Below are 17,025 nucleotides of genomic sequence, written 5' to 3'. Positions count from 1 at the left end.
CCCTGCAGCCCCCGGGAGCGGACACCGTCCCCTTCTCCCTCGGGCTGCCTTTTTGCGTGGCGTCCGGCGAAATAACGGGCAGCTCCGGACTTTTCCGGCTGCATTTTACAGGGCTGCAAGGCGGGTGGGAAAGTCCGGAAGCGCCTCGTTTGGACTTTTTGGTTTAAGAACGTTTTAGATGTCTTCAGATAAATGAAACGGAATTCTTAAAAAGCGAGGGGGCGGGGAGAGCTGGAACTCACTGACCGCGGCACGCCTACGCCTGATAACAATCCCTGCCCAAGGCCTAGAGCGCTCCGGCCCTGCGGACATGGAAAATCGCGTGGGCTCCACGAAGATGTCCAGAATGCCCACGCACAGGACTGCGCGCCTGCACGCTGCAGCCTGGCGTGCAGAGCCCGGGACCCAGGAGGGAGGCCACCGCTCGGACGCGCCCCGCCCCCGGGCCGGCTGTGGGGGCGGGGCGGGGGCGGGGCCGGCCGGTTCGGGGCGGGGCCGGGCGCGGCGGGCGCGGCTCCCGGGCTCCGGAGCCGAGCAGCACCGCGAGCTGCACTAGAGGGAGCTGCCGCCGCGCCCGCCGCCCCGAGCGCCGCCTCCCCAGCCCGCGCCGCCGCGATGGCGGAGGACAGCGAGTCTGCAGCCAGCCAGCAGAGCCTGGACCTGGACGACCAGGACACGTGCGGCATAGACGGGGACAATGAAGAGGAGACTGAGCACACCAAAGGGTAGGAGACGACGCATGGGCGCCCCAGGGTGAGACCGCGCGCGCTGAGCCGCTCCGGCTCCCGGGGTGCGGGGGACCCTCGGCCGCTCTGGCCCGCGATGGCGTCGCTTCGGCCCCAAGACCATTGTGAGGTCTGCGTGGCGTGGCTCTCAGGGGAGCGCGCGGTGCGGGCGAGGCCCGGGGTGGGCGGGGAGGCTGGGGCCCCGAGCCCGGGACCGGCGCCGCGGCTGTCACCTGCCGCGCGCCCCCGCTGGCGGGCTCGCCCATCCCCGCCGGCGGTCCGGGCCCCGTGGGGGCGGCGCGCCGCCCCCGCCCGCGGGTGGCTCCGGGTGCGAACGGCGGAGAGGCGCGCCGCCCTTCCCTTTGTGGCAGCCGCGGCGCGTGGGATGCAAGTCGTCTTCCTCTGATCCTTGCCATCCCTCCTGAAGTCCTTTCACGCCCTCCCCCTCCCCGCAGCCGCCGCGGCCACCTGGAGAGAAAAAAAAAAAAAATACGTGCTGGGGAGTGGCGTGGAGCGGCGCCCCTGGGGGCTTCGGGTCTGCTGGCGGCGAACTGTGCAAAGTTCTGCGCCCCTGGCCCGGCGAGGGGCGCCGCGGGGCCCCGGGCTCTGCGCGCTCCTGGGCGCGGTGGCCTTCGCCGCCGCCACGCGGGTCCGCCGAGCGCCCCGGAGCTGGGCTGACCCGCCGAGCCGTCCGGCTTTGCCTGGCTGGCGATTGATCTCCGGAGTCAAAGGCACCAAGTGTTTTAACACTTGATCGGGTTTCTTAACGCTTTGCGCCGGCCCTCCTTTCTGCGCGGCGGACTTGGCTCTCCTGTTGGAGAGAAAAGATTGCTTCAGGTCCAGGCCGGTATTGAAGTTGCCTTTGTAGAGGCAGGGGGTGGTTTTAAATAAAGACTGGTGTCATGTTATCGGTGGTGTTGGCGTCGCCCTGCTGGACTGAGACGGTGCGCTGGTGCGGAGCCGTTTCTGCTGCCCCCTTAGAAGTGAGATTTGGCAAACCTGGTGACCGTGTCGAAGTGGGTCATCCTAAAAACATTAGACGGAGGCCTGAGTCACAGGGAGCTGATTTGTTCCCTTCACTGAAGAGATTCTTAAATGATTGAGGATTGGTGGCGTCGAGTATTTGCATTCTGTTTAGTATCTACTTTAAGATTTATTTTAAAAAGGAACATTTATTGACCTTTAACGTGCTATAAATTATTAAATAAGAGATAAAAAAAAGCTGACTGCATGTGTCTGTCGTTTGCAACGGCTTTTTAAAAAAATTTCTGCATTGATTACTTCAGTGGCAGCTGCAAGTACTGAATGTTATTCAAATCTAGAAATTTTTTTTTTTTGAGAGGAAATTGTGCAGAAATCTGAGCCCAAGTTCCGTTTGTGCAATGATGGAGATTTGCCTGTGATACGTAAATATAAATACATGGGAACTTCAAAAAGTTTGTGGGAAATGGCACTAAAAGATAAGTTTATTCCGGTGCAAAAAATTTTGAAATCCCTGCATACGTGTTTTTGAAACAATAGCTCCATTGCTGGAAATGGGCCCAGATCCAAGTATGATAAATTACCGGGATAACTTCAGCACAGGTCTGCTAACCTTTCTGGTGAGACCCTGCATGTCTCACATCTTCCTGCGATTTGTGCTTATTGTTCTTCGTGTGATTGACATTCTAGGTTAATTAGGGCTCCATTTTTGTGCAAAACAACAATGTCCGTGGTACAAAGAATTCATCATGAATGCACATTGATCGGGCACAGTTCCCTGCTGTCTTGCTTGAGGCTGTTGGAAGTTCCCAGAGTAGCACCCATAGGCCTCTTTCGAGGGTTACAGTTTTGAACATCGCTCGTTAATTATGTGTTAGCACAGTTACTCACAACTTAGAGATGCGTAGTGGACTGCGTTGTTGTAACCAAGACTAGATAATCTGGTGGCAATTTCTAATGGGAAAAGGTTATTAATGTATTTATGTGGTCTATTTAAATGTAAGGGAGTTAGTAAAACTCCAAGCTGCTGCTCTTGTTGGATTGCTTTTTGGGATTTGACAATCGCAGTGTTTTGTAGAGTGATTTTATTTGGCTCATGTACTGATGATAGTGCTTGGTAGAAACTTCCGGTTTTGTTTCAGTACTTCAAGTTGGAAAGTGTTAGAATGTGAATGACTTCTCTCTCCTACAGGTGGCGTCTTCATTGTCCTCTAACTTGAGCGAGTAACAGATAGTGAGCTTCTGGAGAAATGAGTGGGCGTTACCCTTCACCTTTGCAGGGCACACTGTCCGGCCACGCAGCTAGCTCAGCCGTTAAGATGCTTCTGGAGTGGCACAGGGGTTAAGCCACCACCTGGGACAGTGGTATCACTTAATGTGCTTGGGAAGCAGAAGAAGATGACCCAAGGACCTGGACCCCTACATGGGAGACCCAGATGGAGTTCCTGGCTCCTGGCTTCTGCCTGGCCCAGGCCTGGCTGTATGGGCACTTGGGAAGTAAACCAGCAAATGTATCATCTCTCTGTCTCTGTCTCTCTCTGTCTCTCTCTGTCTCTCTGTGTCTCTCTGTTGCTCTGCCTTTCAATTAAATTAATAAATAAAATCTTTTTTTTTTTTTTAAATGATGCCACTTGGGATGCCTGCATCCCATTATCTGAATGCTTGGTTTGAGTTCTGGCTCCTTTGCTTCTGACCCAGCTTTCTGCTGATGTGAACCCTGGGAGGCGGCAAGTGATGGCTGAAGTACTTGGGGCCCTGCCACCCATATGGGAGACCAGGATTGAATTCTAGGCTCCTGGCTGGAGCCTGGCCCAACACTGGCTGTGTGGGTATTTGGGATGGAAGATCTTACTCTCTATTTCTGTCTCTCTCTCTCTCTCTCTCTCTTTCCCTGCCTTTCAAATAAAATGAAAGTAAGTAAACAAAAATTTAAAAGGAAGGTTGTTGCTTTGAGGCCACTGGTTAGTGATTAGCACATAGAGTAAGAATTTTCTGATTAGTACCCTGGTGGTTTGAAATAATTAATTTACCATACCATTCACTGTAGTATACTTGCTAGCTGTTTTTAGACACACATAAGTTAAAAGTAGAGCCTCAAGTAACAGGAGGATATCTAATTCTTGCTTTGCACCAAAATGTAAAAATTGCATATGCTTTTGTTTTCATAGTTTTCTTTATGGATTAAAAAGGATATGTTGTCTTAAGGAAAACGGCAAGTGTCCATTAATGAAATATGAGTTATTTTATGTTTCATTGAGAGCAATAGCGTAGGCATTATAAAATCCTTGGCTCTCACTATCTTTATGTGTTATTTTTGATGGAAAATGTGCTCTTTGCTTAACTTTTTGGCTCACCCAAGTGTGGAAGTGGCATACTGTTATAAGAATTCCATGAATCCCCTTGGGCCAGCGCCGCGGCTCACTAGGCTAATCCTCCGCCTTGCGGCGCCGGCACACCGGGTTCTAGTCCCGGTCGGGGTACCGATCCTGTCCTGGTTGCCCCTCTTCCAGGCCAGCTCTCTGCTGTGGCCAGGGAAGGCAGTGGAGGATGGCCCAAGTGCTTGGGCCCTGCACCCCATGGGAGACCAGGAGAAGCCCCTGGCTCCTGCCATCGGATCAGCACGGTGTGCCGGCTGCAGCGCGCCAACCGCGGCGGCCATTGGAGGGTGAACCAACGGCAAGGGAAGACCTTTCTCTCTGTCTCTCTCTCTCACTGTCCACTCTGCCTGTCAAAAAAAAAAAAAAAATTCCATAAATCCCAAAAAACATAGTGGAGAGGAAGGATTGCCAGTTTTAATCTGTGGGACTGTATTCAAAAAAATAAAGTTTTGTTGTTTTCAAACAATGTGAAACAATTAGAAGCAGGCTGACCGAGGATTCTCTAGAAAGAGCTTTTCTAACACTTGATTTACAGGAATAAGTACATTCGTCTTTGTAGAGAGCTTGAGGGAGCTGGAAAACTTACAAGCAAATGAAAAGTTGTAAGATTTATACTTTCCTTTTTTAAAAATTAATGAATGAATTTGAGAGGCAGAGAAAGAAAGAAATCTCCCGCCCACTGGCTCCTCCCCAGTGCCCACAACAGCTGGGATTGGGCTCTGCTGAAGCTGGGAACTGGGAACCCTGTCCAGGTCTCCGACACCGGCAGCAGGAACCCAGGGAAGCTGGAATTGGGAGCAGAGCTGGAACCCGAAGCCGAGCAGTCTGCTGTGGATGCGGGTGTCCCAGGCGGCGTCGTTTTTGTTTTTTTTTTTTTTTTCCTTTTATGATTTATTTGTTTATTTATTTGAAAGTCAGAGTTACACAGAGGAGAGGCACAGAGAGAGAGAGAGAGAGAGAGGGAGAGGGAGGGAGAGAGGGAGGTCTTCCGTCCGATGATTCACTCCCCAATTGGCTGCAATGGCCGGAGCTGTGCTGATCCGAAGCCAGGAGCCAGGAGCTTCTTCCAGGTCTCCCACGCAGGTGCAGGGGCCCAAGGACTTGGGCCATCTTCTACTGCTTTCCCAGGCCATAGCAGAGAGCTGGATCGAAAGAGGAGCAGCCAGGACTAGAACCAGCGTACATTGGGATGCTGGTGCTTCAGGCCAGGGCATTAACTCGCTGTGCCACAGCACCGACCCCCCAGGTGGCGTCTTAACCACTGTGCCCGACTCCCAGCCCATTTATGTTGCTTCCTGGCAGAGACAACTTCTTAGATGAATTATTAGAAAGAGTCCACACTACTGGAGATTTTTGTTCCACTATAGGTAGCCAGGTTATTTACAAGATGAATCTCCTAGGAGCTTAGGTAGATATGGGTGGATCTTTAATATTTAATACTCTACCCATTATCATTATTATTTGAGAGACAGAGTTCCCATCTTCTGGTTCATTCCCCAAAATGCCTGCAACAGCCCAGGCTGGGCCAGGCAAAAGCTGGAGCCAGGAACTGCATCCTGGTCTCCCACCTGGGTGGCTGTCACTGCTGCCTCCAGGATCTGCATTAGCAGCAGCAGGAATAGGAGCTGGGGCCAGGACTTGGACCTGGGTGCCCTGGTGTGCCGTGTGGGTTTCTTATCCGTTGGGCCAAATACCTGCCCCAGTACTCTTAGTCATTCCTGGTGGGTTTGTGCTTTCTGTTGGTCTTCTGGGGGGCCTGGGGACATCACTGAGGGCAGGGCACACTGCTGAGGAACTGGCTGACCCTCACTGCCTTCTTGCCCTTGCCCAATTGATGGGCATCTTCTCTGCTGGCAAAATGCTCCTGCGAGTGGTCGTTATCTCGTAGTCTGTCACCCACAGTAAGCAGGTTCAGTGCCACAGAGTCGCACCATCGGCCTCCGATAAAATGAGTGTTTAAGTTGGTAGCAAAATCAAATCTCTCTTCTTGCTTTCTCCACACTGCCTTTGAGAGTGCGCATGTTCTAGACAGATTGGTGATTTTCATCCCCTTTCCACTAAGAGAGCTTTTCCGTGAATATTTACTCTGGTAAAATAGGAGGCAGCTATTAAGACTATGTAAGGGGATAAAAATAAATATGAATATGTCTTCATTGGCAGATAAGTGACTGAATTAATCAGTCTCTGGGGAAGATAGGGAATAGTTTTAGTATTTGAGAGTTAAGATTTTTTTAAAAATTTACTTATTTATTTACATCTTGAAAGAGAAACGGAGAGAGAGGGAGATTTACTCCCCTCAATGCCTGCAACAGCGAGCGCTGGACTAGCCTGAAGCCACCAGCCCAGAATTCCATCTGGGTCTCCCAAGTGGGTAGCAGGAGCCCAGGTACTTCAGCTGTCTGCTGTCTCCCATGATGTATTAGCAGGAAGCTGGATTAGAAACTGAGGCACTGGGACTCAAACCAGGCACTCCAAAATGGAATGCAGGTACCCCAAGCTCTGGCTTAGTCCACTGCACACAATGCCCAGAGAAAGAAGATGGCAAAGATATTTTTATGACATTTTTTTTCCTTAGAAAAATTTAAAAATCTGCTATTTGGCAAAGATGAAAGAAAGCTTTGGAATTCTTCAAATTCTTCTGCCACTCCCCATTTAGGGGGGGAAATGGAAGCTATGCTGTGTGCAGCATGTTGTTAAATATGACTTTGTCAATTATTGGAACTGACTGTGGGAACCTCCCCTTAGTCTACTCCACGGAATTGGTGGGAAAATGCAGAAACTCCCTGTAACTCTCCATGGGCTTTTCTTGTCCTGGAAAATTCAGGGGATAATTCAAGACTGCCCCTTGTGAAATTTGATCTGGTGTCAACCCACTCTCAATGGAAAGATGTATTCACACCCTTACCCAAGGGACCTCTTCAATTCAAGAAATAGAGTTTGAAATAATCAAGTATCTGCTAAGACTTGCACCTGAAATGATGACATCACCCTTTGGCCAGAACAAAGTTTTTCCTGAGATTGAATAAAATACGGAAAATCTCTAGGTAGGTATAGGATGCATACTTTGCGGTCTTTCTTAGCACCAGTGTATATTATGCATCTACATTAGATAAAATCACCTTATTTAAGCAAAAGCAAGTTCTGTTCCAAATTCTGGAAGGAAGGTGATTGATTGGATTGTTGTTATTCAGTTGAAAATATGCTAATGGCTTCTACTGATTATAAGAGTGAAACGTGCTTATTAAAAATTCAAAACAATATGTAGAGTATGTAAAATAGAAGGTGAACGCCCCTAGTTATCTTTTCCCCTAGACATGCCAGTTTAATTAGCAGTTTAATGAACTCATTTTAATCTGTATGTGTTGATAGTAAGTACAAACATACTTTACATGGGTTCACTTGTTACTGTGTATTTTTCACTGCCTCTTAGTGTTGTCTGGTAGAACTTTCCAGGATAATAGAAATGTCCAGTCTAATAGTCATTAGCTTTGCAGAACTTGAAATGTAGCTAGTGTGACTGAAGAAATGACATTTTGTTCAGTTTTAATTAATCTTAATTAAAACAGCCCTTTGTGACCAGTAGCTGTCATATTGGACAACTCAGCTCATGTCTTTTTTTTTTTTTTTTTTTTTAAGATTTATTTACTTATTTGAAAGGCAGAGTTGCAGAGAGAGAGAGAAAGAGAGAGAGAGAGGTCTTCCTTCCTCTGGTTCACTCCCCAAATGGCTGCACCGGCCAGAGCTGGGCCAATCCAATAAGCCACGAGCCAGGAGCTTCTGGGTCTTCCATGTGGGTGCAGGGGCCCAAACACTTGGGGCCATCTTCTACTGCTTTCCCAGGCCGTAGCAGAGAGCTGGATCAGAAGTGGAGAAGCCGGGACTCGAACCGGTGCCCACATGGTATGCTGGCACTACAGGCAGTGGCTTTACCCACTACACCACAGCACCAGCCCCTAGTCCTTGTTTTGCCTTTGAGTTTTGTTTGTAAGCATTCACAGTGCTGAAAGTACTTCTTTTCCTGTCTTTTGTAGAATACATCACGTTTCTTTCTTTTTTTTTTTTTTAAGATTTATTTATTTATTTGAGAGGCAGAGTTATAGACAGAGAGAGGGAGAGAGAGGTTTTCCACTAGCTGGTTCACTCTCCATATGACCACAACAGCTGGAGCTGGGCTAATCAGGAGTCAGACTTCTTCTGGGTCTCCCACATGGATGCAGGGGCCCAAGCAATTGGGCCATCCTCCACTGATTTCCCAGGCCATTAGCAGGGAGCTGGATCAGAAGTGGAGCAGCCGGGACTCAAACCGGTGCCCATATGGGATGCTGGCGCCACAGGCAGAGGCTTAACCTACAACACCACAGTGCCGGCCCCTAATATATCAAGTTTTAATTCTTTTTTAACCTTCTAGAAATGCTCATGAAATTTCAAACAAGAGTATTTTTAATGTATATTTATGAATATCAAAAATTAACCACTACCTCCAATATTTAATACCTCACGGCACAAAAATGTGTAGAATGTTTAACTCCTCCTTGCTTTCATTTCCTAGGTTTTGCTGAAGTAACCTGATATTTTAATTGCATGTGGCTTCTTTGAATTTTTTTGCCCTTGTATCCATAAAGACTTTTTTCCTAAACTTTTCCATTCTGTTTCACACCCATGTTATTAAAAGCCAGCTTTACTGTTTTTAATGCCTGAACACTGTGTCGTGTAAGCCACACACTTTCCTTTCAATACTTTCTCACTTAATTTTCCCCAAGAGTCTACGGATGATGTATTTCCTGAGTTCTTGGGTCTGGGGATGCCGGTCATGGGCCCCTGCACGGGAACCAGCTGTTTTCCTTCAGGTGCCACACACACAATTTTATTGTCTTCTGGCTGTCAGTGGTGCACGTGTCTTCTCTCTTTCTTTGTAGATAACCTTATTCTTGGTCTCTGATCTGACTTGTTTTCAGTCGTGAAGTTTCTAGGATTTTATCCCTGCCCTCTGAGCAGGGAGCTTCCATGGCCTTTACCTTCTTGGATGACCTTTGCTTTCATATCTACACAAAATAGCTCGAGCTAATAAATACATGTGAGGATTTCTGGGAGACGGACATTCTCATGGTCCTCTAGCCCGTCCAAGCTGCAGCCAACTTCCCCACGTCTCCGGGCTCCACCTATTTTTGCCGCTTCCTCAGCCTTTGTCCCTCTCCCGTCTCCCCCTGAAGAATCACTGTTGCTGTGCACACTGTGTGCCGATGTCTGTGTAGACAGCAGCAGAGGGGAAGCTATTGTAGCGGAAAACAACTGCAGATCCCGTGACAGGCATCATTGCTCACCTACGGGAAGTTGTTACCGTCCATGCCCCTCTGGGGCCAGTGCTCCCGCGGTGTCCTCTGTCCCCCAGAGGACGTTCCACCCATCTGGCGGTACCTCTTCTCCAAATGGAAAGTCCAGCTCCACTGTCCTTTCTGTCGTGATCTTATAGCCTGAGGCGACCCCTAGCAGAGGCCCTGCAGCCCACTCTGTACTTGACACCGGTTCCTCCCCTTGTCGTCTCCCAGTTACCTGCTCAGGCTCCAGACCCTTGATCTGCTCCCACAGAATCTGTAGCTCCTAGAGATAAGTGACTTGTCCATCAGGTGGCTGGGAGTTGGGAAACAGAGCTCTTTGCACCTGCTGTTGAATGCCTGTGCATCACGTCTACAAACTGCCTCAAATAAAAGAAGATTTTATTAAGCATATCAGAATAAGGTATGACTGGCCTTTACTGGAACCCGGGACCAGCATGTTAGCAGCCCAGGGTTTCTGTCTCTCTCCAGCCTTTTCTCCCTCTCTGCCTCCTTCTCTCAGTCACTCGCTAACTGTCCAGAGATCTGTCAGATTCTCCAGACTGGTTTCTGGCCGACAAGGGAATGATCCAGGCTTGATCCAGTCAGCAGGAACTGACCAAGACATATGTCAGAACGTGTCTACACACACCGGCATGTGTGTCCCTGTCTGCACACACGTAGATTACAGCACGGAGACCACATCTTGCGTCTGAGACCCATCATGTGTGGTTCATTGCATGCACTGGGAGCTTCATGAAAGTGTGTTGTGTGGATTGCAGTGATTCTAAGTGACCACTGGCTAATTTCTGACTTTTAAAATGTCCTCCTGTGTACGTTAGAAACATGAGAAGGATTTCCTTATTCTGCTTCTAATTCTTATTCTACTTAGACTGTAGAGTTTTAGTTGAGTTTTATGCTGGATAGGCCCCAACATGGTAAAATAACATTCAGTTTTTAAATTTTTATTTATTTATCTCATTTTTGTGAAACAGAGAGAGCGAGATCTTCCATCCACTGGTTCACTCCCCAAATGTCTGCAACATCTGGGGCTGAGCCAGGCCAAATCCAGGGCCCTGGAACTCCACCTGAGTCTCCCACGTGGGTGTCAGGGACCCAAGGACTTGAGCCATCACCTGCTGCCTCTCAGAATGCACAGTAGCAGGAAGCTACGTCAGAAGTGGAACCAGGAGTACTGATACAGGATGCTGGCAATCCCATGCGGCAACTTAATTGTGAGCCAGGTGCCCACCAGTAATTTGTTTATTGTTGTTTATTTGTTTATTGTGGTTGTTTATTGTTCTCTCATTGAATCATTTCCAAACAGGCAAGCAGAACGCATCTTAGCATAGCTTGAGTGACTTGCCCCAGCCCACTTTTGATTCAAACTTGGGTCTCTCTGTGAACCTGTGCCCTTCTAGTAAACTGTCTGGTCTCGGGGACTCTCAGTAAAGATTAGTTTGTTTCATGTTCCACTCTCATCTCCCTGTAAATCTTAGGTTAGCAGCCTGAGCACCTTAGGTCTCTTAAATGACCACTTTTAACCAGGCCATCAATAAAGTTCGCAGTAAGATTTTTTTTTTTTTTCCCATGGCTGGATCATCCCCACTTGGGCCATCTTCGTCTGCTTTCCTAGGCACATTAGCAGGGAGCTGGATCAGAAATGGAGCAGCCAGGACTCAAACCCGTGCCTGTATGGGATGCTAGCGCTGCAGGCAGAGGCTTAACCCGCTACACCACAGCGCCGGCCCCAGTATGTGTTCTTTGGTGTCTAAGAAGAGCTCCAAGTCCACCTTTGTGACTCCCGATGTGCCATTTGCACAGCCTCACCAACTTGGCCTGATACCTTTGATCTTATTCATAGAGATTGTTCCCTCTCTCTGGTCTCTGGCCTTTGCTCTTAGGCGCATAGCACAGGCTCATTTTTCAGTCTTTCTGCCTTGGATCCTCCATGCCATTTTCTCTTATCTTTTTTTTTTTTTTAAGCTTGTTTTTCTTTTCAAAACCATCTGCGGCTCTTTGTTCTGGCCACCCGTTTGCTGGGTTCTCATGACCTCGTAAGCCATGGATCCGTCTTCGTTGCAGAACTGACCAGTCTTGTTTTATTGCAACCTCGTGGCTCTTTCCTCGTGGGTCTAACTGCAAAAGATGATGGCTTCCCTTCGATAGCATGCAAGTCTTGCCCTTCTTCCCAAGATTTTTCTGGAGAAAAAAGCATATCCTGTAAGGATTTCATACAAATATGGAACATTTCTGTAATGAAGTAATTGACTAGCTCCATGATCAGCATTGAGATATATTTTTAAAGGGCATAAGAAATGAAAATTTGGGGCGGGTGTTTGGCCCTCTTAATTAAGCCATCAGCTAAGATGCCCACATCCTACATCCCAGTGGCCTGGGTTCAATGCCAGGCTCCTGACTCCAGCTTCCCGCTAACATGGACCCTGGGCAGCAGCAGTGATGGCTCACGTGGGGAGATTCCTGTTACCCATGTGAGAAACCTGAATTACATTCCTGGCTTCCGGGTTCAGACTCCTGCGCTGTGGCACAGCGGTTTGCTACCACCTGCAATGCCAGCATCCCACACGAGTGAAAGTTTATATCCTGAATGTTCCCTGCTAATGTGCCCGGGAAGGCAATGGAAGATGGCCCAAGTGTTTGGGCTGCTACCACCCATGTGGGAGACCTGGATGGAATTCCAGGCTCCTGGCTTCAGCCTGACTCAGCCCTAGATGTGACCACTTGGGGGATGAACCAGCGGATGGAAGCGCTCTCTTTCCGTGTCTCTCCTCTCCTTCTGTAACTCTGCCTTTTAAATAAATAAAATAGGCCAGCGCCATGGCTCACAGGCTAATCCTCCGCCTGTAGTGCCAGCACCCTGGGTTCTAGTCCCGGTCGGGGCGCCGGATTCTGTCCCGGTTGCCCCTCTTCCAGGCCAGCTCTCTGCTGTGGCCCGGGAAGGCAGTGGAGGATGGGCCAAGTGCTTGGGCCCTGCACCCCATGGGAGACCAGGAGAAGCACCTGGCTCCTGGCTTCAGATCGGCACGGTGCGCCAGCCATAGCGGCCATTTGAGGGGTGAACCAATGAAAGGAAGACCTTTCGCTCTCTCTCTCCCTGTCTAACTCTGCCTGTCAAAAAAAATAAATAAAATGAAATGAAATAAAATAAATCTTTTAAGAAAATGTAAAGGTTAGAGGTAAGAGAGGGATCGTCTCCTGGGGCAGGAAGCCCAGGGCACATCCTCAGCGACTTCACTTACTAGCACTTTCCCTCTGCACCTGACACAGTGCTGAGCCTGTGGTAGATTTTCAGTGAATACTTGATAATGGGTGTTGGTAGGTTTCTTTTTCTTTTTTTTTTTTCTTTTTTTTTTTTTTGACAGGCAGAGTGGACAGTGAGAGAGAGACAGAGAGAAAGGTCTTCCTTTTGCTGTTGGTTCACCCTCCAATGGCTGCCGCGGTAGCGCGCTGTGGCCAGCACACCGCGCCGATCCGATGGCAGGAGCCAGGTGCTTCTCCTGGTCTCCCATGGGGTGCAGGGCCCAAGCACTTGGGCCATCCTCCACTGCTCTCCCTGGCCACAGCAGAGAGCTGGCCTGGAAGAGGGGCAACTGGGACAGGATCGGTGCCCCAACCGGGACTAGAACCCGGTGTGCCGGCGCCGCAAGGCGGAGGATTAGCCTAGTGAGCTGCGGCGCCGGCCGCTGGTAGGTTTCTGATAGGTGGACTTCTGCATCAAGGCTATAGGGAAGTATAGCTTTCAACTCCTTTTTAAATTTTGTTTGTTTGTTTGTTTGTTTGAAGGCAGAAAAACTGAAAGAGGGGAACAGAGAAAGTCAGACAGAGATCTTCCATCCATTAGTTCACTCCCCAGATGCCTACAATAGCCAGAGCTGGGCCAGAGTGAAGTCAGGAGCCTGGGACTCAATCCAGGTCTTCCCCCTGGGTGGCAGGGACCCAACCACTTGAGCCAGCACTTGCTGCCACCCAGAGTGTGCATTAGTAGGAAGGTGGAATTAGCAGTGGAACCAGGACTGGAACCCAGGCACTGCAGCGTGGGTTGCAGGCATCCCAAGTGGCATCTTAACAGCAGCACCAAATGCCTGCCCTGCTCCCACTCATCAGACATGTGTGATTAATATCAGCTAATGTAGGGCATCAGAGACTGAATGAATTCCTCGGTCACACACACACACACACACGTTTACGTAAGTCACACAATGACAATACAACATATTTACCACTTCAGAAGATGCCAGCCATGGGAACATTGAGGGAGGAAGGCCTAAAATATTCCTACTCCCAAAGCAGAGAATTTACAAAACCATCCGTGTCCCCCAACATATTTCTAGCCTCTGTACCTGCCTGTGATATGTTTCTGTAAGCCCAATTGCTAGTCAGATATTTTGAGCATCCTTGGTCGCCAGATGATTTAAAATACAAACATCACGGTAGCACAGATTTGATTCTCCTGATGAAAACAAGCCGCTCGTTTCAGGGTAGAAATGCGCTACTATTTTTAAACCTGTAGGATACCATTTGACAAGGTCTTAATGAATCTTCAAAAATGAGCACGTGTTCTATTTGAGGACTAGGAACAGGGGAATTGGAATCTAGAGTTCAAGTGCAATTTCTCAGAGTTACCCTATCAGATGTATTTTTCATATTTTGACTTCACAGAAGAGTGAATTGTCCATTTAATTAAATTTTCCCTTTTAGAGGAGAAGCTCAGTGGCCATTGCTAATTGGGTTCCTTTTCTTTAAAAAAAAAAAAAAAATTGTTAGGCCTACTACAACAAGCTGGAGTGAACCCGCGAGGCCTTGCTCCTAGTAAGCTCTGGCAAGTGGACGTCACCCACATTAACTCCTGTGGTGAACTTGTTTGTCCATGTGGTGGTAGATATTTATTCAAAGGCTGTATTTGCAACAGCCCAATCTGGAGAAAAGGCTAGTAATGCGATAAGGGCGGTTAAATCAGCCATGCTGGTCCTTGGTGTCCCCTGGACCATAAAGACTGATAACGGGCTGGCACTGCGGCTCACTAGGCTAATCCTCCGCTTGCAGCACTGGCACCCCGGGTTCTAGTCAGTTGGGGCGCCAGATTCTGTCCTGGTTGCTCCTCTTGCAGTCCAGCTCTCTGCTGTGGCCCGGGAAGGCAGTGGAGAATGGCCCAAGTGCTTGGCCCTGCATCCACATGGGAGACCAGGAGGAAGCATCTGGCTCCTGGCTTCGGATCAGTGCAGCACGCCAGATGTAATGGCCATTTGAGGGGTAAACCAATGGAAGGAAGACCTTTCTGTCTGTCTCTCTTTCTCACTGTCTAACTCTGCCTGTCAAAAAAAAAAAAAAAAAAAAGACTAATAACGGGCCAGCATATACATCACAGGAATTTAATTCCTTTTTGAGGTCTTGGAACATACAGTCTGCCACAGGTATCCCATACAACCCACAGGGACAGGCAATCATTGAAAGAACTCATAAGACGATTAAAGATCTCTTACAAAGCCAGAAAAACAATCATATGCCTCCAGACCCACAGCTTGCTTTGACTGAGGTCCTTTTCACTATCAGTTTCTTACTTTTGATTCCCAAGGGGTCAGCCCAGCTTATAAACGCCAGGGATCCTTTCTATCCCAGACCCCAGCCCCTATGGTTAGGTGGAAAGACCCCCCGACAGGAGAATGGAGGGGACGACACCCTCTGCTAACCAAGGGCCAAGGATATGCTTGTGTCTTTCCAGAGAACGTGGGACAGCCCATTTGGGTACCAGCCAGAAACATCAAGCCTGTAACTGACAGCCAACCAGAACCAGCTGAACAAGACTGAGAGTCCAACTTGTTAGCAGACGCACCTGCCCCATCATCCTACCCTATCATCCTACCCTGAGAAACTGCCCATAGCCACACCCGCTACTTCTTTATACCCCACTTAGCTCTGGTCAGCCACTCAAATGGCCCACAGCCTGCGTGTGGTCGTGCCATTCCTGGTTACCATTGTTCCTCATTCCTACCCCTATCTGAGCAAGCACTCCTGTGGTCTCCCGTTTGAACACTGGTTAGTCAGTGACGGGTAAGATCCCCTGGGGGACAACCTAAGACAGGCACAGCGGTGTATGGAGACCACATGGAAACGGGGTCAACAATGGTATGGCCAAGAGTCATGCCTCCCGTTGCTCAAATAGAAACGAAAAGGGGGAATTGTGGTGGAATGAGAAGGCCATGCCAAGATGGCCGCTGGCAAGTGAGCGTCAGTTACTTAGGAATGGCTTCGGAAATCCACTGGGAAACCACCTGGCAACAGAGCCTGCCTGGCAACAGGCTGTGATTGGTTAGGGCATAAACTGCCCCTTGACTGGATTGGCTGCCTCGGCTATATAAACAGCTGTACCAACTTAAATAAATGAGTCTACGGGGCCTGCTCACCTCTGGCCCACTTTCACCCGACTCCTGGGGTCTGTGTGGTGACTCTGCGCATTTTGCCCCCACTGTGCTCCTCATCTCTGAACGAATCCACAGCAACAATGGATGATCAGTGTCTCGCTCTTCCTTCCTTTGTTTCATTTAAGATCCACCCATGAGACAAAAGTCATACGCAGGACTCTTTGAGATAAGCAGTTTTGGGGGAGAGATAATTAAGATTCTTAGGGGCCCTGTTGTTAGAGGGAAAACAGGCAAGGCACATCCCTTAGAAACTCAGAGGGCCTTGGTTCAGAGGGTCCGTTAGATCTTCCTGAAGTCTTAACCAACGGTCTGACAGCTCTACCCTGGATTTGATTTTTTTTTTTTTTTTGTCCTAAGGCCGTTTCTTAATTTAATGCTAATGCATTGCTCTCTGGAGATGGAGATGGGAAGCAGATTTATTTTTGAATCTGACAACTATGGGCTGGGTTTATAGTTTCTGTAAATTCAACTCAGAACCTAAATCATCAGTCTTTAATTAATCTCTCTTCTCTCTCATTTTATTGTGGGCAGCCAGAAGTGGCCAGCATTTTCAACACCTTTTCCAGAAATCTTTGCAGTTATATCATCAAATCCATTAGGCTTGTTGTCTATTTTTCACATGTTCTCTGGGCAATAGTGTTTGGGGTTTTTAGGTTTATTCTTTGTTTATTTGAAAGGCAGAGTGACAGAGAGAGGAAGAAACAGAGAGAAAAAGAGATCTCCCATCTGCTGGTTCACTCCCCCAAATGGCTTTTTGGTTTGAGCCAAAGCCAGAAGCCTCGAACTCCAATCAGGTCTCCCACATGCCCAAGTTCCTTGCCTCATCTGCTGCTTTCCCAGGTGCACTAGCAGGGAGCTGGATCAGAAGTGGAGCAACTGAGACTTGAACCAGAGTTCTGATATGGGACGCTGGACCTGTGTCATAGGTGGCAGCCTAATCTGCTGTGCCACGACTCCAGCCCCATCTTGGAGATAGTTTTATAAGCATTCCTCTCCTGCACCAGAGACATCCTTTCCTTGGTCTTCCATGCATTTGCTTTATTCTTCTTCGCACCATCAGGCCTCTCCAGCCAGTACCTCCTATCTGGGTTGTTTATCACTTTCAGACACCAAATTTCTGCTTCAGGGTTCATTGCTACAGAGCAACAACTGGGGGACATAAAGCAATGCTCAATTACTATGCTTCCAG

General features: G+C 48.7%; 1 protein-coding gene across 2 annotated transcripts in view; it reads left to right on the top strand.

The window, feature by feature from the left end:
- The first annotated feature begins 577 nt into the window (after positions 1-577).
- Positions 578-17,025, top strand: part of NMT2 (N-myristoyltransferase 2) — a 56,902-nt gene continuing 40,454 nt past the window's right edge. The window contains exon 1 of one of the 2 annotated variants that reach the window (XM_062210497.1): positions 578-725. In XM_062210497.1, the coding sequence (XP_062066481.1) occupies positions 616-725 (110 nt within the window). In that variant the 5' untranslated portion in view covers positions 578-615. Of the gene's footprint in view, positions 754-17,025 lie in introns of both variants that reach the window. The other variant, XM_062210498.1, reaches the window with a different exon arrangement.

Source organism: Lepus europaeus, chromosome 14 (assembly GCF_033115175.1).
Source record: "Lepus europaeus isolate LE1 chromosome 14, mLepTim1.pri, whole genome shotgun sequence".
Classification (NCBI taxonomy): Eukaryota; Metazoa; Chordata; class Mammalia; order Lagomorpha; family Leporidae; genus Lepus; species Lepus europaeus.
Note: the sequence above shows the minus strand (reverse complement) of the source record. Positions and strands in the feature narration are given on the sequence as shown.